This window comes from Poeciliopsis prolifica, unplaced genomic scaffold (assembly GCF_027474105.1).
Source record: "Poeciliopsis prolifica strain line A6 unplaced genomic scaffold, Auburn_PproV2 SCAFFOLD053, whole genome shotgun sequence".
In the NCBI taxonomy this organism is placed as follows: domain Eukaryota; kingdom Metazoa; phylum Chordata; class Actinopteri; order Cyprinodontiformes; family Poeciliidae; genus Poeciliopsis; species Poeciliopsis prolifica.
The window spans coordinates 2,688,460-2,714,305 of record NW_026562428.1 but is presented as its reverse complement, the minus strand read 5'-3'; the positions used below and the strand labels follow the sequence as shown (position 1 = coordinate 2,714,305).

The following is a 25,846-nucleotide window of genomic DNA, read 5'->3' as shown; positions in this document are numbered from 1 at the left end:
AAAACAACAACTCAGTAACGTCTTGTCTAAACACTTCAACGCCTCAAAACACAGATTTTACTGCTGTACTTTTGTTTTTGACAGCAGCATTTGTCCTGTTCTTCCTCAACTACGAGTCTTGTTTTTCTAAACTGCTCTCTGTGAACCGCAGGTGCGCCTGAAGAACCATTCCTCCCGGCCACTCAGATACAAGGTCCTCCTTTTAGGAGAAGATGCCCATCTGTTCTCCGTCCCCGGTAGCTCCATTGTCACCGTTCCCCCAGAGTACGTCTACAAAACACGACAGCGGCACAAAACAGCTGTGAAGAGATACTTCTCACTTCCGCTTACAATGTAAAACTCACTTTGCTTTGTAATCCTTGTGTCTAAAATAAACACATTTGAGCATTTATTTTCTCACGTTCCAAAACGCACCATTCAAAGTGAAAAGTAGTGGTTGAAAAAGAAAAGAATGTTTTTCTTTCCTCATTTTTTTGACTTTTTGCATACACTACACCAACGATGATGACAAGCACATTATTTTAGCCACGATTCCTTCAAAGTAAAGCACTCCGTCATAATTAGGAGTGCTCTGCAAGCATATTAAATCAGCGTGGACCACTTCTGGCAAAAAAATTTGTTAAAACCCAAAGCTGTATTTCCAAAAATAACTCGTTTCTGATCCTGCTGAATTTTGCTGCGCCTCTTTTTACTTCGCGCAGAGTCCAGGAACTGTAATGCATCTCATTAAGTTTCAGGCAGTTTCACTCTTGAGAGCTTGCTTTAAAAATAGCCCTTTGCCCCACTTGTAAAACTCCAGCAAAGCCACTCTGATTTAGCTGATTCTTCAAAAAAAAGAGTCCCAGAAAAAGGGAGCTTGAATAATGACATTAGAGAGCTATAAAAACATATTTTGTCCCCTCTCTTTCTTTTTCTTTTAACCTCTAGAAATGAAATGACATCAGATGCTGGTGTTTTCGCAGGTCAGACGCTGAGCTGACCGTCCAGTTCAGATGCTGCTTCCTGCGCCCCGTGGAGGCGGTTCTGCTCCTCATCACCCGCTCTGCTTTCGGCCTGCGCTGCGCCACGCTTGCCTTCAACCTTAAGACGCGCGTCACTCAAATCACACTGACAGTGAGTGGGATTCGCCGTAGATAAAGGGAAAGAATCTCAGTCTGCACCCTGCAGTCGTTACCTTAACTTCTTGCTGCTAGTTTTTTTTCTTTCTTTTCTTTTTTCCACCTAACTGAGTTTCTACTTTCCAGAACTCAGTCCAGTTCACTTCCCCATGTTACCAACTCAAAGTGATAAACATGCCACTGACCAACAATTTCGACAAGAAAGCTTCTTTCAGGTAAGGAACTGAAGACGAACTGAACAACAGGGAACCGCGCAAATTTAACAGTGGCAATTTGCATGCATGTTCATTGAAATATAGCCCACAAAGTACTGGATTCGAAAGACTGCAAAGCAAAGTTTGTTTGCAATAAAATTATGCTGGTTTGTTTAGGGTGGTCTTAGTCCAGTCTTCCTTCAACCCACTTGGGCCTGAAAAGAAAAAAGACAGGCTTTCTCTACTAATGTCACCTGATGACAGGTGAGGAGCACCGCTAACACTTTCCAGAGAACACACACAAGCTAAACCCAAGCACCTGAAAACACACACCAGTTTAAAATTCAAGAATTTTAAATTGAACTTAAAATTGTTTTCTTTCTTTCATTCCTTGTTTAGTGAGGAGAAGGACGCGACTTCCGATACAATTGGTGGAGATCAGTTTGAAGGTACGCGAGAAAGAAACACTCCACAACATAAGTACGATCCAGTAAAGTGCTGCTTTATGCACAACGGATGACAATCAAATAAAAATGGAAACATTTGTAAAAGGTTTGACACCAAAAACCATAGATGTGTATAAAAACCATACAATTTAAAGAGTGTGAACTTAGTGCCAGCTGTAGCGGGACGTAACATATCACATCGAATACGATTTGTACCTTCCTCACTAACGCAGGCTATATATTGATCCAGTACTTCTTCCTTGTACTCTGCCGGCCTTCACAGACGGTGAAGCCAACGAGTTCCTGAGTACAGAGAGGTGTGTTTATCTGAAGCCAGGACAGCCAGGCAATCTGAGGATCCTCTTCATGCCCTTCTTTATAGGAACCAAATACTGCTCTGTGCTGCTGCTCTCCCCTGAGGTCTGAAATCATTTTCTAAAACTTTTGTACTGAAACTCTGTTGTTTCCACATATCATTGGAGAAAGTTACGGAAACATTTTTAGACTTTGTACATACAGTTTGTCTTTCTGAAACACCTCGACGTCCTCTATAGGTGGGAGACATGGTGCACGTGGTGAAGGCCACATCAGAAATCCCGCTTCCTTCCCCTCTTCCCGCGAGGCCGACTTTAATTCCAGGGAAGTCTGGTAAGACCTCAGGATTCTTTACATCGCAAGTTCTTATTTTTCGTCTTCGTTACGTGTTTTTTCGTTGCTCCTGTAACAGACACAGGTGGGTCTTTCCTGAGCTTTCAGTGTAAGGTTGGAGAAGTTTTTGAGGAGGTGCTGCAGGTGCCTCTGGTTAACAAGTCTTTGGAGGACGCTCTAGCGGTCTGGGCTCAGCAATGCATGAACGCTGAGGAACGCGGGAGGCGGATTCTGACCCGCTCTTTGCACAGCACTACAATGAGAACAGCCGCAGCCACGCAGAAGCTCCTTGGATGTTCGGTACACAAACACACACACACTTAAAAAGTAGAGGCTTCCGCTGTGGGTCATTGATGTCATCCGTGTTACACTTTTGCTCTTATTCTCTCTGAATCAGCTCATAGAAAGTATTTACTACAGTGAAGAGTTACGGTACAAAGTGGAAGTTTCTTTGCCGCATTTCTTTGATCTTCCCAAGACTGTTACCATACCTGTAAAGGAAGGCATAAATGTACCATGGGACGCTTCAACAGGTACACACACACACACACTTGCACGCACACACACACATTACATCTGGGAGTCAGTTGTCCACTTAGGTATCAAAACACGCCTCCAGAAAAAACCAGAATAGCATATTTTCCTAAACCAGTGTTTCTCAAACTGTGGTCGCTGAACCACTGGTGGTCCATCAGCGCCCCCTCGTGGACTGCATGTAAATGACCGTTTATTTGCCATGACTTGAGCTGAAAGTGCAACGCTACAGTTAACTTGCCAAAAGATAGCTTACCGAAGCTATCAAAAATTATTGTTTTTAATCATAGTTTATTCTGAAAGCCACCTCATCCTAGAGCAAAAGATGTTTTTTTTTAAAGTGCCTCATTTCCATTAAGGGAATTTATTTTTATAGTTCCAGTTTTGAATTTTACAGTCGATCGATAAGCGAAAAAGTGAAATTCCTCTCCTTTATGATGTTACATTTTATTTCTCCTACGCTTTATTTAAACATGGGAGCATCTCGAAGCGGTTTCAAAGTGTCGGTTGAATGTGAATGAATAGAAGGAATGAGTGGCAGCTCCTACAATGACACAGGGGATGTTTCTCTTGATACTTTCGTTTTAATCACTAAATATCTTAATTAGCTCCATAGACAACTTTCCTATAATTGGTTTTCGCTCCAGCCCAGACCTTCTGCTGTGTGTTCTTCCCTTAAGCTTTAGGTTTCCTGCCTATTCATTGATGGCTGCTTTAAGATGCTACCAGCACTTTCTGATTAGTTTGACCTGAAGGTGACCTTCTTCCTGTTGTCCCTCCTCTGTACAGACAGAATATCTCAATAATTGCCGTTACATAAACAAGAACAAATCTCAGGAATTCTTTTAGCCCCCTTGTTTTAATTTTAGGTAAGATTCTTTTTGTTTTCTTCATGAAACGTCAACAGCGTGTGGCGGTGTGGACATCCCGCTGCGTTTCCAGGCACACTCAGTGGGGGAACTTACCTGCAACGTGGTGCTAACATCCTGTTTTGATACCAGAGTGTACCAGCTCAAGGCATCCGTCACTCAGCGGGTATTCAAAGGCCGATTTAAGGAACTCGTGTCCTTCCATTTTGATTCAACCCTAATCTGATTTGTGATATTATATCATAGGAAAATGCAACTCACTTGGACTTCAGTTCACCAGCTCTGCAGTCAGTCACACAGCACATACCTTTGGTGAGAAGCAGGGAAAAAATTCACCCGCTTTTTTTTTTTGTTTTTGCTCTATATCTTTTTTAAGATAAAATTGAAAATAAAGTCACGACAAACCAAATTCACATCTTTGCTGCAGCTCAACGAGACTCTTCAGAACTGGAGCGTGCAAGCGGAAGTGTGCGGCGAAGGATTCTCAGGCCCAGACGTCGTAGATGTGCCCGCAGGAACAAAACAGACCTACCCCCTCACCGTTCTTCCCACCTCCCAATGCATTGCGACGGTAACCCCTTCATGGCTTTTCTTGTTGATTTACCTGTAATTAATGCCTAACGTCATCACAGTCACAACAGCAAGGGCCACAGTACTAATAGGAGAGGCGTAAAATCATTTCTTTCATAATAGAAACAGCTGTAATTCAGTGAGCGCTGCTCTGAAAAGTCCTTTCCTCTGCAAATAATGTTGTCATTTTAGATATTTTCCTGTCTGTCTGAGCTTATCGATAAACATTACTTGCCCTCCTAACATAGTGTGAGTGAGGAAAACAGAAAAGGTTGCATTGGCCGGGAATCGAACCCGGGCCTCCCGCGTGGCAGGCGAGAATTCTACCACTGAACCACCAATGCTCACACTCTCATGTTGTAGAGGAGGAGCTGAAAAGCCACGCAGACAGCAGGCTCACACGGTTCATGCTTCACAGCTACCTCACGACGACGGTCTCTCATAAAACCCCCACGACCGCGATTCTTAAATTTTACACCGCAGTTCGAAAATATGTCATTATCTGTGCCGTATTCTCGTGCGACTGCTGTTGCGACTGCTTCCTGTTGCTCATGCCGTTTCTTTCACCCCTCCCCCCCCAACAGGGCAGGCTGTGCTTACACAATGACTTTGACGGCACAGAACACGTGTTTACCCTCAGAAGAGTGGGAGAGCCCCCCCTGCCGCTGGATCACATCGTCTTATCCTGCCCAGTGGGGAAGACCACATACGCTGAGCTTGACATCCCCAACTACACCCAGAAAACCCTCACTCTCAGGGTACAGACTACCTCTGCACATACTGCTGTTGTTTTACACACCCTGGCTGAAGTTGAACTTTTTGTCGCATTATGACAACAAGCTGCAATATAGCATATTGTTATTTGAAGTAAGAACATTCTTTTTTTTAAATAATTTAATGCTCTTTATGTGTAGGCAGTGACAGACCTGCCGATTCTGAGTGGTAGCCCTTCCCTAGAAATTAACCCGGGGCAAGGCTCTCCATACACCCTGGCTGTGTCCCCTTGGAAACGAGGAGAATACACAGGTTCTATTTTTTTCCTCTGCTGTGTGATATATTAGAGTAAAACACCTTCATGTTCACCTTTTATTCTGTGTTTTATCCTCTAAAAGGTTGGCCGTAAATTCGGCTTTTTACACATTAACAGTGATAATAAGGCAACATAGCTATCTGTAACTTTTATATTTCTAAAAAATAATAACCTAATTCCTAATAATTGGGAGCGTGTCAGCTCAGTCTGTCACTATCAAATTGGACAAACAACTCCACCCAGTGGACTGAATTGTCTTCTCCAGACCAGAGCTGAAATGATTATTTGTATTAATCGACTACTGAAATAACCATCAACTAATCAATCAATTGTTAACTGGAGTACACAAGCTAAAAAGAAAGGCAAATTGCTGAAGGAGCACTAATTAACTTTGCAAAAAATATTTTGCATTCAAGTCATAAAAGAAAACCTTTAAATGTAAGTCTGTTTCCCCCAGAATTTCTCAGATTAACTCCGACCAAAAAAGACAAAGCGCCAAAACTAAAAACCAAAAGGTGCTTCCACAAGATGTTAACTTAAAATTCACAATCGCCTTTTCAATGCTTGTCGTTTATTTCGGTTCTGCTCACCTATCTTATTCTTTTACCTCTGGATCTTAACCAGTTTTCAATCGAAAATGTGTCTGTTTCCACATTTGTTATTAGACAGTTCTGTGATTTTGTTGAAATGTTTTGGCCTCCATTTTTCATCCTTCAAGTTGAACTGAAATTAAAATAATTTCATCTTAAAATAAGAAAAACAAAGAAAGAAAAAAAGCTGACGACATAATTCTTGATGTCTCTTACAGGCTCAATATCATTTATTGAACATGGTGACACGGATGAGAGAGAGAACAACAAAGGTAATGTCAGAGTTAACTATGTTATTGCAGATTCAAAAGTACTTTATTTCGATCAATGTAGACCTTTATGTGAGCAGAAAACCTGAACTTAAACAAGTACATTTTTTGTCTTTAGGAAATTCAATTGGAAACTACATAGTTATATTTTCACTTGTGGTAAATTGTGAACCAGAAGCACCAAAGAAGGTCATTGATGTACAGTGTGTTGCTGAGGTAAGAATTAATAACATACATAGGTAACAGTTGCTCGTACACTCAAATAATGTCTTATGACCTCACCAATATTTGTTAAAGGTATGCAAGAAATGTATTTTCTGTTAAGAAAACAGGAAATTTGAAAATATCACTTGATAATTATGTTTTAGTGAAAGATTGGAAGATTAATATCTGAACAACAAAAAAGTCTTACAAGATGCAAACATAAATAAAAAAAAAACTTGTAATACACTGGGGGAAACCCTGGTATGGCTAATAATAACAATGTAGGCAGAAATAGCTAAATTAAGCTATATAGCATGTTATGTAGTTTAGTTCGTAATGAGAAAAGCAGCTTAGATTAAATAGCTAATTATTACTAATCACAACAAAACTAGCAATAGCTAGAATTGAAACAGCTGTAGTAATTATAGCGACAAAAATGGCTCATAATAAAACAGATTGTAATAGGCCTATGTGATGATGGCTAATAATGAAAAAGTTGGCAAAGGCATTTAATGAGGTTGCTAATGTTAAAATGACTGATAGTAAATTATTCAATAATGAAAAAACTTATGATGACATAGCTAATAATTACAAATAATAAAATGGCAATCAATAAGATAGAAAAAGTAGATATCGCATTTGAATAGCTATGCTTTTGTTCCAGGAAGGTACTGAAAAGGTTATATTTAGTTCAGGTTTATGATTCTGACGCCTCCCTCCAATATAGGAAAATGTAGCCTTCCCTCTACACATTGATCAAAAGATGCTTATAACATCACAAGAGGAAGAAAGAACAGGTGTACTCTTTGAAATGTTTTCCTCCTAGAGCTCAGTTGCCATCGAGATACCTGTCAGTAACCCAGGAGAAGAGCTGCTGACACTGGATGTGTGCCTGGAAGGAGGCGATCTGACGGGGGCCAACCGGATTTCACTTCCCCCTCGGGGGACTCTGAGCTACAAAGTTTCCTACTCCCCTGTCAGTGTAGGGAAGGGCACAGGCAGGTGAGGCTCACCGCACTAACGCTGACCTCACCTGACTTTGCAGGACAACGCAAAACGTTTCAGAATGAACCGATTTATGTGTTATAGAGCCACACTTTATTCCACAAATCAAAGAAATGTCTCAAGTAGGTCTCTGGAGATACTTCTCTGTAAGCAAATTATAAAGACATGAGGATTTACTCCAGACGAGCTGAATTGTGTTTAAGATTTTTCATTGGTAATGTTTTCAGTTGGTGTTTTTCTCCAGTGTGGTGTTCCAGTCAGAGCTAATGGGGGAGTTCTGGTACCAACTGGAGCTCTACGCTCTTCCTCCATCAGTCGTCACGCTCCCACAAGCTCACTGTCATCTGGGCAAGTAGGTGCACAGACACCAACACACACAATGTCTAGTCTGGGGTGGGAAATTATTTCATCCCTAAGGTTTTTCATACCCTAGTATATTTGTGAAATCTGTATTCACAGTTCGCTGTAAATGCCATGTGAGGTTATGATGCATAGAAAGAAAGTTATATAAATAGTTTCAAGCACTCATCAAATCTAGTGTGACAATTACTATCAAATACTCAATTTTTTCCCCCTCTAATTTCCAAAAGGGAACTTCATTATAGGTAGAGAGAGTGGACTATTTCAAGCATTTATTTCATGTAATTTTGATGATTGTGGCTGGAAGTCCAAAATTTGGAGCCTCGGAAAATTATATTATTACATAAGATCCATAACATAAAGACATGTGAAGCTTCTGAAAAGTGTGCTAAACTCAAACACCTAAAGTATTGAGCTGCTGTTGTATCAGTGTTTTATTTTATTTTATTTTTATAGGGGCTGAAAGTAGGTGAAAGGTCAGCAACCCTCTTAAAATATAAAGCCCTTTCACTTTGCTATAGCCGTGAAACCGGGTGATCTGATCACAAAACGTTTCCACCTGCCATTAATTGGTGCCCCACATTCATTCTGGCTAATGCTTTGTGATTGGATCACAGCTTTCTGCTCCAGATGTAGATAAACAGATATGACAGAGCTCATTGTCAGTGTATCTCTCCGCACAAACACACACCCACACACACAGTGAAGCTTTTAGGCTCATTAAATTCTGGCGGCTCAAATGGGATCCATCAGAATATACAAGTGCTCTGTATGAGTGGATACACATGTCACATTGTTGGAATGTAAATCAAAATTTAGCCAAGAGAGGCAGCTCATCCATGAAGCTTTATACACAAGAACCAGGACGGAGACGTTCCTTTAGTTTCCCTTTCTACTAAAATAGCTTGACTGTAAAGGATAGTCATTTTATGTGCGGAAAGGGTAAATATGTTGTTTTCAAAAAATGCTGCCAGGGAGCACCTGTGATTAACTTTTAAAGTCACCGCAGTTACATTTTCCCACCTTGTGTTAAACAGCCTCAAGTTCTCAGTTGAAAGAACTCAAGTTGTGCACTAAAAGTTATCAAAAGTGTCCCAGTTTCTAGTTGGTGTTGCTTTTATGTCTAAAATGCTTTGATGTTTGGTTGATCCCAGTTTTTTAGCACTATTAGCTGTTCCTTAATGCGCTTCGTTGACGTGTGTTTCAGATGGGTCAGAATAAATATTCCTCTGGTCAACCCAACAGCTGAAACGCTCGAGCTGATTGTGGCTAACTCCAATCCCAGACACTACTCACTGGAGATGGATTCAGCAGAAACCGTCGGTGCCATTATTGTTATTTTTTCTGTACAATACATTGTACAAATACATTGTTTTGAGGATAAGTGTCCTTCTTGATCTTATATTTTGTTATAATATCAATTTATTATGTTTGTTTGCCTAATTTATCATGCAACACTTGCTTTTTTCCGTTTACTATTCAATGAGTAGACAGTTATTGAGGTATTGAAGTTGTCTCTTACTCATTGTTGCCATAAGATTTTCCTTCATGTCCTTATATTTTTTGTGCATTTCAGATCACGCTGGCGCCAAAGTCGTGCACCAATGTTGGCGTTCGCTTTAGTCCTTCATCCATTGGAGAGGAGAACCACCACGGAAAGATCTCCTTCACATGTTCTCAGGTGGATACAGCCAACACATCTGCAGTGCCTTGTAAAAGTGCTTATCCTCTTTTGATTCATGTGAAATCAACTCAAAGTACGGCAAAACATTTCAATATTTTGTACAAATGACAATCTGGAAAAGAATTCACACTTGCTCGGCATGATCATTTCTCTCCGTTTTGGGTTTATTGTGTCTCTGTTGTCCTTTAGTTGCAGGATTGCTGTGTTTTGTTGAGTGGGTGTGGCCTCAGGCCAGAGATCGAGGAGCCTTTATGTATGTCCTGCTTGATTGGTTCCAGTACCTCCATTTCGGTTCCAATTTTAAACCCTACTGATCACCAAGCCACACTCAACATAACTCTAACAGGTCTCTGGTGGTTCTTGCTCTCCCCAAGTTGTGCTGCAGTCAGGAAATTACTCAGACATCTCAATACTTCTGTTATGTTTATATGCTTCAGCTGACGACCCAAACGATGCGTCCAACTGCAAACTAATTGATGACGAGAAGACCTTCTCTTGCACTCTGGATAACGCTGAAGGTACTTCAAACAAATTGTTCACCACTGTCAGAGCGATAGTTCAATACCGACTTTTACTCCTGTTTCAGCTTAAAACCAAAAACAAATCTGCATCTAATCCTATGCCTGTTCCCTTGATTATCTTCTTCTTGGTTGTAGTTTTGCAGATCAGCGAAAGAGCAACTGTTGGTGTGCCAATTGTCTTCACGCCTAAGACCACGGAGTTGCAGAAGGCCTGGCTTTGCGTCACCATGAAGCCCATCAGCGGTCAGGACTCCACAGGGTTTGTTTCTGCTCAGTTTGAGTAACTTAGTCTGATTATCCATTACACTAATAGTTATAGAATGTGGTCATATCTCCAGGGTTCTAGGGGGATTGTAATAGACCAACACAAAGTTACGATTTATGGTGAAGTGGAAGGATTGGGGGATTGTGTGATGCTAGTGTTAGCACATAAACTAATTACTTGCCACTTTTTGGCTGCATTAGCAAATCCTGAATACAGCAGGATTAAAACCTGTAAATAAATCTCTCAGGTCAAGTGAAGAGCTCTTGCACATATCTTGGCTTTACCCCCTGCGCGGCATCCCGGTGGAAGCTCCGATCGAGAGCTCCCCTCATGCTGTTCTCCAGTGTGAAGTGGGGGGCCAGCTTGAAAGTACAGTGGATGTGCAGCTCACCGGGTACGTGCCAGGGAACCGGGAGCTGAGGGGGCAGCAGGGTGAGTTCACATAATTAGTTTTTGAAGAACATAATGATGACTTTTTCACACGTTGCAGATGTCTGCAGCATTGAAATGAAGACTCAATATGAAAGCTAGAATGGCGCAGCTTTCAGCAGTAATGGAGTATGATATTGTATTTATATCAAATGAAGTGAATTGTACATTGACTTGTATGTGACTGGATTGCATATATTTTACAACCTTATTAGTTCTGTCTTACCATTTCAAGTGTATTTATATGCTTTCCTGATCAGAACGAGGATGAAAGCTGAACATAAAGTTCATTTTCCGGGTCTTTTCCCTGTGACATTGTCTCAGAGATTCATCCGTCCATGACTTGATTTAACTGAATTGACGTGGTTGCATTTTTGGCTCGAATTCTTTGAGAATCAAATACTCTGCCGTCCGTTCTCCGCTAATCCACCTTGCTGCTTCCTGCTCAACGGACAGGCCTGATGGATGACCTTCTGTGCAAGGTGCAGTCGGACTCTGAAACGGCGCGCTCGAGGCTCGCCAGCTGCCTCTCCATTTCCATCCAGGCGGCAAGGAGAGATCCTGAGAGTGGCGCCATCATGCTCACCCTCCGTCTGATCTACACTCCGCGCAAGATACGCAGGTAGCCGAACGCTAAACACGTGGACTCAAACAAAGAAAAATGTGCCGGGGTTGAATTCTCGCCAACATGTTGTTTTGCCCTAACATTTTAAGGGAAACAAAGTTGGTAATAATTTTACTGTGATTAAAAATAAAAAGTCAAAGTTTACACTTGTGTTGGACAAATCAAATTTGTATCGGTCTCAAATTGCAGGTTGACCTCGGTTGCCCACACTTTGGACTATTTTTCTAAGACTACTCACCCCTCTCTGTGATGAAGCAACAATAGGGCTCTTGAGTTAAATCAGAGAAATCTGAACCACCTTTCCCTCTTTTCTTCCCTCCAGTGCTGTACAAATAACGGTTATCTCCAACAAAATCTGCATTCATTAATCTTGGCTTTTCCTCCCTCAGTGCCTGTTCTTCCACCGTTCGGTCTCTTCCTCTCTCGTCTGGGTGCGGTTACTGTGTTCATTTTTTACTGTCTTTATATGCTGAGCTTTAGTGTTTGTCGCAGGAAACTTTGCTGTGCTCACTTTGAACTAAAGGGGAAGGCCGACTCATTAAAACGGCTGCCTGTGGTTAAACAACACTCATCCCTTTAGGTTACGCCCCGAGTGTATTATGTAGGGGCAAGAATCAAGCATTTACTGACGTTTATGAATTATGTCAGTTAATGAGAAACGACATCCATTAATAATGTCTGACATATTTTACAAAATGTGATGTGAGTTTAATATTCTGACAAACCAATCAGAGTTTCTTGTTATTACCTCACCTGTTGGTGGTCAGAATGTTACGAATGATTGAGGATTTAACAAAAAAAAAAGGCCTCGGGAGGATCGCGACGCCGAGAAATGTAGAAACTCGTTCTCAGCCGCTGCTTTTGGTAGCGCGAGACATCCTGCTGAGTAAATGAAGGATTCATTTATCAGCTTTATTCTTCTGTAGAGGATCTGCAGAGTCCATTAATGAGGCGTGCGCCGGTAGAATCAATACCTCCGAGAGCTAATGACTTCGCCATCAGGAAGTGACGGGGGGGCTGGTGCCGCTAATAGGTTCTTTCATTTTCTATCTACATGTTAAATCTGCGCCGTAAGTGGAGATAAGGGACGTATCAGAAGCTCGGACCCGGAATAGTAACGACCAGCTTAGAGGATTGTGTTTGTCCGCTTCGACAGAAATTCTTGAAGATCAATTACAGCGAGAGAGAGAGAGAAAAATCAAGACATGCTCATTTCTGTGTCAGAAAACCTAAAAGATTTAGATTCTGTTTTTGCAGCAACCTAATGTCTTTCTTATCACAAGCAGCATTCATCAGAAGAATCCTATATTGCACATATGTGGACTGTTCTATATCGTCACTCAGACTACACACGTCTAGACATTTGAAGATGCCTGAAGTTAAATTAGTTTCTACAGAATCAGAATTGTTTATTACTGATAAAAAAAAAGATATATATTTATAAAAAAACCCACATGGTTCAGTTTTCTGCTTCCAGGCTTCAATAGACAGTAGAACAATAAAAGTATAAACAGAAATATTGCTTTCTTTTTACACCTGAGTGAAGCTAGCTGTGTGAATACTCTTCTCATTTCAAGGTTCTCAAGCGTTCTAGCAGTTCAGTCTTCGTCCGGCAAGGTCTGGGAGTTTCCTTTGGTTCTCATTGCTACGAAGCCTCAGGTGGATGACGTTGTTCGTGTAGAAACGACAGAGATAGGGAGGACTTCCGCTGTGGGTTTCCGCCTGACCAGCACCACCAGGTGTGTACACGGGATTTCATAAAAGTTCCATTCATACCGCAAAGTTTGGCATGTATTCCTCAGCTAAAACGTCTGCTACTTCTATTTTAAATGCTTTATATATTATTTTTATTTTGCCATATGACAAAGGTTCCTATTTTCTTGTGTAATTCTTTGGTTCTGGATCTTCTAGATATTTATTTAGTTTTATAGAATTTGTATGTAACATTTGACAAACAGATTGAAGATAAATGTGGATATTATCTCAAAGCCAAGATTTAGTTTCATTTGCATTCCAGCGCTTTTCATGTATATGTGTGGGCTTTCTCGCGCGCACAATGTTTTGCGGTGGGAGGTAACGAATTCGGCGTTGATTGCAGGAGGTCGACGGCGTTCAAAGCAACATTCCTGCCAGGCAGCAGCACCGAGTTCACCGTGGCTCCGGCCTCTGGGATGTTACCTCCTGCTGGCACAGCCGGAGCGCTCATCTCTGTGTTCTTCACCCCCACTGCAAGCTGCAAGAGACACAGAGCGAGGCTGGTCATCCAGGTACATCACTTCCTGTGGGAGTGCTGCTGAGGCATTCACAGCTTCCTTTTAGCAACGCAGCAGGTTGACTTAAAAGAAACTAACGCACGTTTTTTTCCTTTTAGTTAATTGTGCTGTCAGCATTCATTCATTGAATGTTTTGGCTAACATGGAGCCACAGTCAGAGATCTTTCTACAGTTTGATTATTAAGGCTGAAGTTCACAAAAAACATTTGTTTTAGGTATGGATATGTTTCCAAAAAAAAAGAAAAAAATTGACATTTCTGTACAATCTCCATCCAATAAATCACTGATTTTTTTAAGGATTTCCTTCTTGTTTCAGATTTACCAATGAAAGAGTATTTTTATGATCCTTTCTATTTGTACTGTATAAATGCGGTAAAACAGACTGAGAACTCGGAAAATCTGAGTGGAAACACGGCGTGTTTGATATGTAAACCGCATGACGGATTAAAAGTCATGCTGGGTGAAATATAAAATAAACATATCTTCGCTCCCAGAATCTTTTGATCGCAGAAATAAAGCGTTTCTCCCCCTCCATCCGCCCGAGCAAAACATCTCTGGTTATCGCTGGGAAACGAGTTTCACGCTGCTTCTCGTTTACACCTGTCCTCGACTGCTGTCCTGTAGTTCTCCCGGAATCTTAACTGTTCACTTCTAACGCTTTCATTGCAGGCAGCTGACATGCAGTGGATTTATGATGTGCGAGGGAAAACCACTCAGGACCACCAGCTCCTCCGTAAATCATCCACCAAGGACAGCCTCCCGGCTCCTCATCCCCCCAGAGAACGCCAGCGTAACTTTGTGGTCCAGAACCTTCGCATTCCCTTTCTGGCCAACTCGTCCCCCCTCAAAGTCAAAAAATAATTATAACTTAAGGACAATCAAAAGCCCAGCCCTCTTTTATTTTAAATACAGATTTTGTTTAAACCGGCTGAATGTTACCGTATGTATTTTCACATTCCTCACATCGTCTCTTAAACCACAAAGAAAGTTTCCTCATCTTCTCTCAGCTCATTATCTGTGTGATGGTTCCCATCAGCAGCTCTAAGTAGCTATTCCTCTCCTGATGGCAAAATGTATTTCGTCTACCTTGTGGGAAGGAAATTAAAGCTCAATCCGCCCGAAGTAATGCTGCCCCAATCCTTTTTTTTTTTTTGTTTGTTTTGATTTCAGCATTTCCTTCAACTAGTGCAAGGAAAATAGCTCCATCATTATAGATCTTGGGATAGGATAGTTTTTGTCATTCTTAAAAAGTGTTCTTCTTATTTTCCGTTCACACCGCAGGGTTCATGGACTTTCACACATCCAGCACATCCACGCATGTGACTGCTGAATTACTATCTTGATTCGTGTACGAACTTAAATGAAATGATTTATTTAAAAAAAAAAACTTTTCCTGTCCAGCAATGTGGCACACGTGAAATTGTTTTTTGGTGAAATTAAAATTTGAGGAAGACGTTTAAGCTTTGCTAGTAGTTGCTTTGGGTTTAGCGTAGGAACAGGCGGGAGGTTTAAAGGGAAAGAAGGAGACAGGAAGTAGAAGAAGAATGAGAGAAACCAGCATAAAAAGAACACAAGTCACTACCTTAAAGGTCTGCCTCTACACCTGCAAAAGCAGAAAAAAGAAGCCAGGAGTTGGAAGAAGAGAACACTTATCTAATCCCCTACTTACTAATATGTTTAGGGTAAAAAGAACAACATGAAATAGGCGTGTTTTACAAATAAAATTAAGCTTTCCGAGAAGAAGGAATTGGGGTAGGTACGACATATGATGGTTCCTCTACACTGCAGGCATAATGTTGTCTTTCAAAGCAAAAGTGGCCAGCAGTTTTACTTAAAGCATGTCTGATGGCTCCTACAAAAAAAGCCATGTTGCCATGTTGAAAATGTCATTTTCAGTGGGCGACAATGGATTTCAGCTTTCACATAAAAGAAAATCAAGTTTGAGTTTGAGTAAAAAACACAAACCCTTACATAAAGACGTGCAAGGGTCCCTCTCTCTGTGTGTGTCCGCATGCTGAGCTGTCCTGTGATTCACCTTGTGCCTTTGAAATTATTCACAAGGCAGTTACGCTCAGCTATGCATCCATTAAGCGCCATCTGCAGCAAGCCGGGCTGGGAGCGAAGGGAAGGCAGAGAGGTGCACGACAGCTGATGGAGAGATGGGGGAAGAGAGAGCGGGGGGATACGGGTGAGTAACAGGTGACGGCGAGGGAGAATGGATGAGGGCAGCAGATAAAGTGAGCACTAAAAGCAGCGGATTGGATGGATGTTGAAAGCAGGACTCGCTGTGCATGTATTTTGCATACCATCTGTGTGAGGAATCAGGGGTTTCACTCTGTGTGTGTGTGTGTGTAGCTACAGGAACCAGAGCATCTGCTTGTGTCAGTGCATCACTGCAGGTTTGAGCCCTTGTTGATTTTCATCTCCAGATGACCTGCTGAAACGGGCCCCCCGTTCGCCGCCCTCCGCCGCTGCGTTGCCCCAGCAACAGACGGGTCAAGTAATTGGGGTCTGCTGTGTTCCCTGCTGCAACAAGAGGTCGTGTTGGAAGTCCAGTTCATAATCATGACAAGCTGCCGAGCAGGGACTCCCCAATATAGGGTTACCACTACAAGGTACTACATCTTCATAACCTATGATGTTGATGTTATCTGGCAGGTTTCCTTTTTTTTTTTTTTTTTGCATTTTCAAAATTATAGCAATGCAGGGCGTGAACAAATTGTTTAAGATCGGTAGCAAATCCAGAATACTACGCCATTGTAGGTAGAGTGGGCAAAAAGGAGGAGTATATTTCCATCCTGTGTTTTGAGAAAATAAAAAAAAAAAGAAAAAGAAAAAACAGATAATTTCTGAGATTGATCGCAAAATTTATTTTTATTATTCTTTTTAGTCAAGCTTATTTTTGACTTTTGGCACAAAGTGACCTTGAGACTATCTTGGAGATAGTCTGTCCTTGAGACAATCCTGTAGCCTGTAAACGGTCCCCCATCCCAGGTGGCGAAGTCCTGCTTCATACCAGTTCTGAAAATGACATCCTGTAAACCTCCTGAACGTGACATAAAACAAATACAACACAACTCTAACAGTCTGTCTTCCTAGGACAAGTTTTATTACTTTGTGAGAGATTTCAGATTCATTTCAAACGACTCCGATGTCCTCTGACAGTAAAAGCCAGGGGATGGCCGTTTCAAGTAATCCTTCTCGCTTCTCAGACGTTTCTAAATGGATTATCTACTTGGCTGCTTAATACTATTTCATTTTCATTTTTGTCACAGCGAGTCCTGTCCCCATACATCACTCACACGGGGATTCAATTAGCGTGGCGGTAATTAAAGAAGAGGGGGAGCTTCTTTTTCTTTCTCGCTAAAAACACACAGCCATTTGTTTGACTCCCTGTCAGAACAAATAAGAGGCATCCATGTGTTAATCATCTTCACCTATTAATGTATGTAATTATACCAAACAACATGTAGTGCACATCCTTGCATTGTTATTGAGCTGTGTTAAATAATTTAAGGGTTTGTAAATCATCCAGTAACACAATTATAAAAAAAATAATAATAATAAAATCGAGACGTTAAAGTCATGAACTTTCTGTATGCTATTAACACTGAAACTATCACCCTTTAAAGAATCAATGATCGCAGGGATAATCAATGCAAATCAATGAATGAACTAATCACTGGCAAAATTGGGGTAACCTTGGATGATGATATTCAATTTAAAAATTACATAGATATCTCTATCGGCTTTTAAAAATTCCCATTCTTAAGACAGGAAGAGACATAAACTGACTCAGCTGTTTTTTTGTTGTTTTTTTTTCACACCCTCAAGTGTATGCAGAGATGCAAAGTGATGCGCAATAAGCCCTGCGGTATCCCAACACCGGATGAATGTCCAGGTGTCCTGCAGCTGTCCGTCCCTCACCTGTAAGCCTCGGGAGCCAATCACACGTCAGCCCTGATGTCCCAGAAAATCCACAACCAGCTTCTTTGAAGTGAAATCTAATTATTACCGCTGCACTTCTCTGTGAACATTTTATGTGTGTCTGTTCTATCTCTGGGCGTGTCTGCTTGCGTGTGTGTGTGTGTGTGTGTGTGTGTGTGTGTGTGTGTGTGTGTGTGTGTGTGTGTGTGTGTGAGCTTGCACCTATCAAATCTCCCTCTGGTGAACATGACAGAAGTGAAGGGGGAGGAAGAAGAAGCCGCTTTCATCTCCTTACCTCCATTTGCTGCCTAAAACCTCAGCCGTGACACATGATGAATCTTAGCGCGCGGGGCGTTCTGCGTTCATCAGGAGCGTTTAAAGCAGAAAGTTTTTTTTTTTTTGAAAGGGCTGGAAGTGGTGGGCTCTCGGCAGGTTTTGTCGAAATCTCTGCAGCGCCATTTTGCACTCTGACTATTTTAGTTGTAGCATCTGTTTGAAATTGTTATGGAAAGCCCCGCCAGCGTTCCCGCGCCCGCATTTTGTCATGCAGCAGGAAGAAACTTAAATGTATTTTGTCAGGATTTTAGGTGGTAGACAAATGTAAGGGAGCACAGAGTTGTGGAAGTGGAAGAAAAATGATTCATCTGAAAAGTCGGCGGTGCGTTCAAACATTTTAACAACGGATCAATAACCGAACAATTGGCCAATTGCAGCATCGCCTTTATAAGTTGTTATTTATTTATTTATTTTTGTCTTGCCACTCACACGATCAAAGTGTTGAATCCGTACCTCGGAAATGTTCTCTTTTTTTCAATACAGACAAAGATTTGAGCATTTCCGTTTATGGACACGCTGCTAGTATCCGTCTTCAAAGCTCCTTCCCGGACCCGTCCAGAGGCAAAAGTTCCCTTTAACGCATGCTTCCCGGTGACTGATTATCAGGTGCTACTGGCCTGTTTACCTCGCTGTGCGTTTTGTTCTCATTTCTCATAAAGCCATCGTCAGCCAGCACCTGCGTCTCATCGACGAAGACAGATAGAGATCTGGAAAAGCTCAGCAGCAGGATATGAAATATGCTAATGAACCGGTGTAATAAAAAGCCATCATTACACATGCAGGAGGAAAGAAAATGGAAAACTTTTTAAGAGGGAGGGCCGGGAGTTGAGGCTTGTGCATTTCCGACCTTGATGTGAAACAAGCATCCTTGCTGAAGGGCAGCATTTTGGGTGGAAGAAACTGAGCTCCCATCAAGATAGTCTAAGCCGTGTTTAGACATCAGTCATTATGAAAACAGAGCCGCTGCTTTATGGTTACTCCCACAGTGCCTGGGTGGTTTTAATAACACGTTTCGCATTTCCACAAAAAAGGCAGCCTCCCAAAAAAGAAAAAAAGCCTCAATATGCATCGCACTACAGGGAAATATGCAAATACAAAACATTCCTATTTATTAATCTGTGCCTGCAGCGACAAATACAACGTATTTCATCTCAATAGGTATTTATTTCTTTTTTCCTTCTGAACAGTTGTTATTTGAAAATGCCAGAAACACTAGATGCTGCAAATTGCGTTGTGTTCAGATTGCAAAGTGTGCAGAGTGATGAGGCGGGTAGGATTGATAGATGGAATTTAAACAAGTGGTTTCTTGGCACTATAGTCCCTGAACATCAACCCAAACGTTGATGTTTGGGATTTTGGAGAATAGAATCGGCCTCCACTGATTTATGTTGGGGATCATTGTTCTACTGGAAAACCCATTTGTGTCCAAATTTCAACTACCTGTATCCAAACTGTGACTTTATGATGAGAGGAAATTGGCTTCAGTGATCAGGAACAACACAAGAGCAACCAAAGCCTGTTGAAACACAAGCGTAACTGTCCACAGTGAGTTGTACATTGACTTTTATTCAAATAAAAACAAAGTAAAAGCCTCTTTCTTAAGATTGATAACTTTCACAATTGTGGACATTGCTTAAAAGACGAGTATTTGACTAGAAGCCAACCAGTGTAAATGTAATGTGCCAATTCTGCCTGGAAAACTGCGTGAGAATTGTGCCAGAGTTGCTACAAAAGAGAAGACGAGTTGCAACTTGCTAAGAGATATTTAATGACATTTTTTCACAGGACTGTGATCAAGGTTTTGTGACTTTGTTGTCTTTTAGCCTCTTTTTAGCTGATTTGTTGCTGTATTTGGGGTCGTCGTCCATTTAGAACACCCAGTTTTAGCTTCCTGGCAGAGGAATTGATTTGAATGATTTCAGTCGTTATCACTTTTTAGACCATAGAGTCTTCACACGAAAGAAAACTCCTGCCAAGAAGACCCAAAAGAACATTCAGGGTGCAGTGACGAAGGTTTCAGGACTAACAAGCACCTTTACCTTCTACAACATTTTATAGGAGCTGAGGTTTGTTCTTGGACTGTTTTGTTGTACGCTGTACAACAGCCCGCATTTTTTAAAATTGTTTGGAACTTATTTTTTAAAACAAATTTGTACTCCTATATACAGTATCTGTACTTTGTAATAAAAACAGCACTTAAAACATATAGCACATAAAACGGTTAAACTTACCACTCGGCCCATTAAATCAAGAGAATGTGATTAGAGCATTACGGTGGGATCCATAGAGCTGTCTGAGACATTCAATAAGAAGATTGTATCAGCTCATGGTTCTGCTTTGACTGAGCCAAACGCTTAGATCTTGATCTCATTGAGATTCTTTGCCGTGAGTGGAAACATGTTTGGGAGCTATGATTGTCCCAACTTTTTTCTTCTGATCCACTTTTAGTGCAAGTCAGTCCACGCGACTCAAGTGCGAATCGTCTCCGTCGGGCTCTTCCGACACCGAGCCGGAATCGCGTTCCACGTTTCTCGGGCCCAGACGCCTTTTCTGCTGAAACGTGTTGCTCCTTGGCGCAGAGAACAATTTGATTTGGAAAGCAGTCCGCAGCAGTCGTGGTTACGGAGGGAGAGATTTACAAGTGATTTACAAGATTAATAACAAACAGTGCGGTGATAAAAACATCAGGAGTTGAGGTAAGGCCATCCCAAAGGCTGGAGACCTGGAGGCACGATGGCAGCTGCCTGCAAAGCCGCTTGCTGTGAGTAGGATTTATAAATAATCAGCCATTTCTTATCGACTTCATTTCCACAAGTTTGATTTAAAAACTGCTTATTAATTGTCTGGGTTGGCAAATAGCACGGCAATGTCAGCGTATTTTAAACAAACTTGGCTCATTTATGTAATTGCAGTGACTAAAGTGAGGATGAGGAAAGAATCACAAAGGGTTCACTGGGCTGTTAATCACTCTGGTTTAGTACCTGTATAATTTCAGATCAGCCATTTGTTCATCCATCCAGGTCCTTGCGGCTCATTTGTCAGATTTGTATATAAAGAAAAACTAATTCTTTGACATGGATCAATGTTTGCATTTAAAATGTGCTCATGACATTAAAAGTTGCCCCAATTTTAACTATTACTGAAGCGTTTCAGTTTCTGAAGCCTTATCAAGTGAAACTTGATTAAAATGTTTAAAAAAACAACAACAAAGCTTTAATTTTGTGTTAAAATTTTTCTTTTCAAGGCGTTTCCTTCCTCATATGGATCCTGGCTGATTTTACAGGTAAGATCCAGTCGATGCGCTCACTGTTCTGTTTCTTTTGTGCAGGCTTTGCCTTCAAGGCTCGATGCATCAATGTAAAACCATGTTGTTACTGGCAGGTGCAGAACCTGCAAATTAGGGTGCAGTCACAATTCAAGATCGACAAGAGAGGAGTGGACAAATAGAAAGTTGTGTTAGCCAGGGAGCCAAATAAACAGATGAGATAATAGTTTTGCTCAAACATTGCCTGTAAGGGTAGGACTTAAATATTACCAAAGAGCTGGGCAGATCTTTTATAATGATCATTTTTTGCAATGTGCTTATTCAGGAAAAAATACACACAAATTACTCGTGTCCTATTGCTTCAGTCTATCTCGTTGATACGCTAAAGTATTTTATAGACATCTATAGACTTTGTTCAAATACTTTCTAAGGTTTTAGCAACAGAATTAGAAGGAAAAAACCAGCAAGTGCTTCTAAATGTCAGAAGTTTGATATATCACACTTAAATTATCTGTAATACTGACCTTGTATGTATTTGGTATTGGATAAACACCAAAATTTGTAGCACTGCACACTTCTATGGTCAAAACAGCCTGTCAAATACTACAACATAAGTGCCAATTAAACTTATCATATTACACACCAGAGACTAAAGCTGCAAATGGATTTTCTTTAGCTATCTAGCTAATTTTAAGGCTTATCCTTCTGTTATCTACCCAGCTGAATCCCTGGAGAACGTGGCACCACGGGGTATCGCATCTCAGTCATCCACCATCCACCTTGGCGCTGCCTCAAGGGCAATTGACGGAAACAGAGACCCAGAGTACAGTCACAACTCCTGCACTCATACAGTGGCGGAACCGAACCCGTGGTGGAGTCTGTTGTTGCCAGTTGTGTACCGGGTCTCAACCGTTAGCATCACCAACAGGAACGCAAACAGCGAGAGGATAAACAACGCTGAGATCCTCATCGGGAATTCCTTAGAGAACAACGGCAAGAACAATCCCAGGTATTATGGAGGAGGAAGAGATTTACCTTTCTTCTCCTGTTATTGTTGAAATCCTAATTTTAGATATTTTAATCAGCAGGATTACAAAGATTTTAAATGTGCGCATATCAAAGCATTTTAAAGGGGCAGTCATCTTTTTTAACCTTTACATAATCCTCTCATCAAAAACATATCTGGAGTGTTTTTGAAAAGATGATGGAGAAATTCTTTTATCTCCCGTGGCAAACATTCAGCTGTGCAAACCGCCTGGGTGGACCTAGCTCCGCCTTAGAGGCACAACTCCTCCTCTGAGGTTTTAGATGATTAGCAATCGCCTTGTGAAACTGCGTCAGCCAAGCTCATTATACTTCTCGGCGCAAGTATAATGAAGGGTTTATAGAGAAGCCATGTTGGGATGACTTCCTGAAGGCGGAGCTTCACAAAGAGCTGGAGCTTCTTAAAAAGACAGAGGCCCAATTTCAATGCTTTAGATTATGATGTTAAATTTCTTTGAATGAGTCATATTTACACATAATACTGCCCCTTTAAAGTTTGTTGCTGTATTATAATACATTTCATAAAGGTGCAAGGATCTTCATACATCTGCTGTTGCCTCATATTACAGCGTCGACTCCGTGTTTTTCAGTGATCTGGATTAAAAATGTAAATCTGTATGTCTCGTTCTCAGATGCGCTGTCATTTCCTCCATCCCCAGCGGGGGCACCAAAACCTTTAACTGCACAGGAATGACGGGTCGGATGTTGACCGTGAAGATCAGCACCTCATATGGCATTCTGACAATGTGTGAGCTAGAAATGTATGGAGGTTAGTGAAAGCAGTTTTATATTTAGAATCCATTGTAAAAAAAAAATCATAAATCAGCAAATGCAGGGAACTATTTCCCTTGAACATTGGCCCAATGTGTATTTATGGAAGCCATATTTTCCCAGAACTCGCTGCTCCCTCACCATCCGTCAGCGCAGTGGTGATGGGACGGAGAGTAGCTGTTGTCCAGAAGAAGCTGTGCTGGTCAGACGCCTTGTTGTACTGCAGGGAACACTACTGGGACCTGCTCAGCGTTCGCAGTGAGCAGGAGCAGAGAGGTTTGGAGGAGGTGTTGAGAAACACAACCTTCATGACAAACGACCCTTCCGTTTCTTCCGGACATGTGTGGCTGGGACTGCGCAGGTATCCTCCAGAACACAAGGCCAGTCTAAGGGTTCAAGAACTGTAAAAGTGACATTTTTAGTGTCTGGATTGTTTCTGCTGCAGGCGTCTGATGGGGAGCTCGTGGTTTTGGATGTCTGGTGCTTCTGTGAGCTACACTTACTGGAAAGAACAACACATCTGGCAGGTCACAAGTCCTTGCGGTGGCGTGGACGCCGACGACTCGTACTACTGGAGAAATTTTCCGTGTGGAGATCACCTCTATTTCGTCTGCTTGAAAGGTAAACCAACAAAGAGTTCAAATTTAGAAAGAAGATTTTTTTGTTTGAAAGATTTCAGGGGGAAAATCTATAGGATTACCAAAACGTGCCAAAACCAAAGCAAAAATAAATTGGTGTCTTAGTTCTGTAAAAAAATGTAACATAAATTTGTGTATTTGCTTATGTCACTGTTGAGACTTTGACTCAGTTGCTCTGAAGCATCCTGGCGCACCTCATTGATCAGTTCACTGCAGACTTTCACACACATACACCTCTTAATTAATCTCACACCAGTAATGGAATATTAATCACTGGCTTCAAATCATATTTACAGAGCTGAAGTCATTTTCTTATGACAAGTATTAGCACTTTCTGCCAAACCTGATTGATTGAAGTCACACAAGGCTGTAAATCTGATTTTTAAATTTTTCCCCCCCAATTGACCCTTCTGTGTTTTCAGAGTTTGAGAAAAATGGGAACCGTGTGGAATTCTACAGTTTCACCAGACAGTAAAGGTCCCTGGGAAGACAAACTCTGGTTTCACTCACTTCACTCGGTCTCAGCTCTCTGTAGCATGCAAACTTTTCAGGACTGCAGACTTAGAAGTTTTGAAATTATACCACGAAACACATTTCTCCTGCACGGTAAATTGGAATGCTTTGCTCTTTTTGGGTGCTAGAAGTGGCAAGGATGTCCAAAAGTGTGTAAACTTCAAACAGAGTGCGAGATACGAAACTATCATTTCTACAATCTACATATTTTTTTGTGTCAAAATATTGTTATTAGTAGCTTAAATTGTGAAAGTCCTCAATCCCTTTTTCCTGGCAGATCTATAAGCATAAATTCAAAATGATTGAATTGATGCTCGATACAGATGTTTTTATTCACTTTTTGAAAATACACTGACTTACTTTCTCTTTTTTCTGACATTAAATCAGACTAACCTTTTCCTGTTTTAAGTCTGTTGAACTGACCAAAATGATTCATCTTCTTGTACTACAAGTGGGGTCTTGTCCGGGGTTTCATTCACTTGATCTCCACCCTGAAAAAGTCACCAGTCCATCACAGTCAATGTTTTTATTCCTATCTGTAAGATATTCTATTTTTATGATTTCATTTATCCAGTCATTTCAACTCCTTGTACTAAGCAATGTGTAATGATAGCATTAGAAATCGAGCTATGAGTTAATGATGTTGAAAATGAGATCAGAAAGTTTTGGGAATTGCAAAGTGATGTGCATACAAAGCTAATGAAGTAAGGCAAGCTAATATTCAAGCTGTAAAACTTTCAAATTTGATCAGTTTAATGAGAGAGAGAAAAAACTACCAGTAATAAAAAAGAACAGACCAAAGAAAATATCTACTTGGTAAAAAGAGCAAATTATAAAAGGATAGACATTTATTTGAATGTATATTTTAAAGAGAAACCTTGAGAAGTACTGTGACATTGATTTAATTTCTATTTTTTTTTACTGCAAAGAAGTCTACAGAACTCATTTGAAATATCTTTGTGTAATAAAAACAACTTTGAATTCAAGAAATTCTTCAGAATACACAAAGAAGTGGGATTAACGTACAATCGTGTCTTTCTAAAATATGAGATAATGTAGGTTTTCGATGGCTGAATCTCTTTTATAACTTGGGTCTAGAACTAGAGAATGTTGAAAGTGAATAGTTTCACTTTTTTTTAAAAAGAAAGCCTCACTTTTCATTCAAGGCTAAAAAACACATCAGTCCAGGCTTCTTATTTTGTGAGCCAGGCTTCCTGACTGCCTCATTTTCTAATAATGTATGAATCCTTGCAGAAGCTAAATGAGGTCCAACATAAACCTCAACACCTTCACTCAGTCACGTTTCTACTGTCGACTCCTGTAGGTGCTTCAGGTTTCACGTCTGCTAAAAGTTTGGGATGTTTTTTATGATCCTGTGAAGAAATTTGTACACATTATTATTCATTAGTCCTCAGAGAATATGTTATCGACAACAGTCCTACATGAAGACCTTGGGTCTCCAAGGAACCAGTCGAGGTCAGGTGCAATTTGGAGGTGTGGATTCTTCTTCCTTTTCAGCCACGATCCCGACATCAGCAACCTGTACTTGTGTGCAAACACCCACAGAATTTGCCAGAAAGTGTGGTGTGGTGTCCTGTGTCAGAGGGTTTCACGTAATCTGTTGTTTTTGAATAATTAAAATGGTCTGTCCAAAAGAAAGCTTGACATTTACTGGACTCTATAAAAAAAAAAAAGCAAGGAGATGCCTAATCTTTTAA

General features: G+C 41.0%; 2 protein-coding genes and 1 non-coding gene across 5 annotated transcripts in view; 2 read left to right on the top strand and 1 right to left on the bottom strand.

Annotated features, from left to right (window-relative positions):
* LOC129378719 (cilia- and flagella-associated protein 47-like) overlaps positions 1-14,752 on the top strand; it is a 29,419-nt gene extending 14,667 nt beyond the window's left edge. For both annotated transcript variants that reach the window (XM_055059173.1, XM_055059174.1), the window contains 28 exons: positions 152-264; positions 963-1,113; positions 1,245-1,333; positions 1,490-1,576; positions 1,712-1,761; positions 2,042-2,178; positions 2,313-2,406; positions 2,486-2,706; positions 2,804-2,939; positions 3,848-3,975; positions 4,056-4,121; positions 4,237-4,380; positions 4,964-5,137; positions 5,294-5,405; positions 6,218-6,271; positions 6,387-6,484; positions 7,299-7,474; positions 7,722-7,829; positions 9,045-9,156; positions 9,414-9,518; positions 9,711-9,867; positions 9,959-10,039; positions 10,178-10,301; positions 10,555-10,739; positions 11,193-11,358; positions 12,939-13,100; positions 13,460-13,628; positions 14,304-14,752. In XM_055059173.1, the coding sequence (XP_054915148.1) occupies positions 152-264; positions 963-1,113; positions 1,245-1,333; positions 1,490-1,576; positions 1,712-1,761; positions 2,042-2,178; positions 2,313-2,406; positions 2,486-2,706; positions 2,804-2,939; positions 3,848-3,975; positions 4,056-4,121; positions 4,237-4,380; positions 4,964-5,137; positions 5,294-5,405; positions 6,218-6,271; positions 6,387-6,484; positions 7,299-7,474; positions 7,722-7,829; positions 9,045-9,156; positions 9,414-9,518; positions 9,711-9,867; positions 9,959-10,039; positions 10,178-10,301; positions 10,555-10,739; positions 11,193-11,358; positions 12,939-13,100; positions 13,460-13,628; positions 14,304-14,495 (3,591 nt within the window). In that variant the 3' untranslated portion in view covers positions 14,496-14,752. The remainder of the gene's footprint in view (positions 1-151; positions 265-962; positions 1,114-1,244; positions 1,334-1,489; positions 1,577-1,711; positions 1,762-2,041; positions 2,179-2,312; positions 2,407-2,485; positions 2,707-2,803; positions 2,940-3,847; positions 3,976-4,055; positions 4,122-4,236; positions 4,381-4,963; positions 5,138-5,293; positions 5,406-6,217; positions 6,272-6,386; positions 6,485-7,298; positions 7,475-7,721; positions 7,830-9,044; positions 9,157-9,413; positions 9,519-9,710; positions 9,868-9,958; positions 10,040-10,177; positions 10,302-10,554; positions 10,740-11,192; positions 11,359-12,938; positions 13,101-13,459; positions 13,629-14,303) is intronic.
* Positions 4,653-4,723, bottom strand: trnag-gcc (transfer RNA glycine (anticodon GCC)). The gene has a single exon. It is a non-coding gene; the product is annotated as a tRNA-Gly (tRNA).
* Positions 14,753-15,443: 691 nt separating the features above from the next.
* LOC129378720 (uncharacterized) lies at positions 15,444-25,759 on the top strand. Of its 2 annotated transcripts, XM_055059176.1 has the most exons (10): positions 15,444-15,822; positions 16,064-16,249; positions 17,469-20,658; positions 21,142-21,180; positions 21,883-21,985; positions 22,091-22,171; positions 22,839-22,975; positions 23,101-23,338; positions 23,423-23,598; positions 24,038-25,759. In XM_055059176.1, exons 3-10 carry the CDS (start codon positions 20,631-20,633, stop codon positions 24,088-24,090), a joined length of 855 nt encoding a protein of 284 aa, XP_054915151.1. In that variant the 5' UTR covers positions 15,444-15,822; positions 16,064-16,249; positions 17,469-20,630; the 3' UTR covers positions 24,091-25,759. The 2 variants fall into 2 exon arrangements, with proteins under 2 accessions (XP_054915151.1, XP_054915150.1); XM_055059175.1 differs by having other exon boundaries at positions 21,883-22,171.
* Positions 25,760-25,846: the final 87 nt, after the last annotated feature.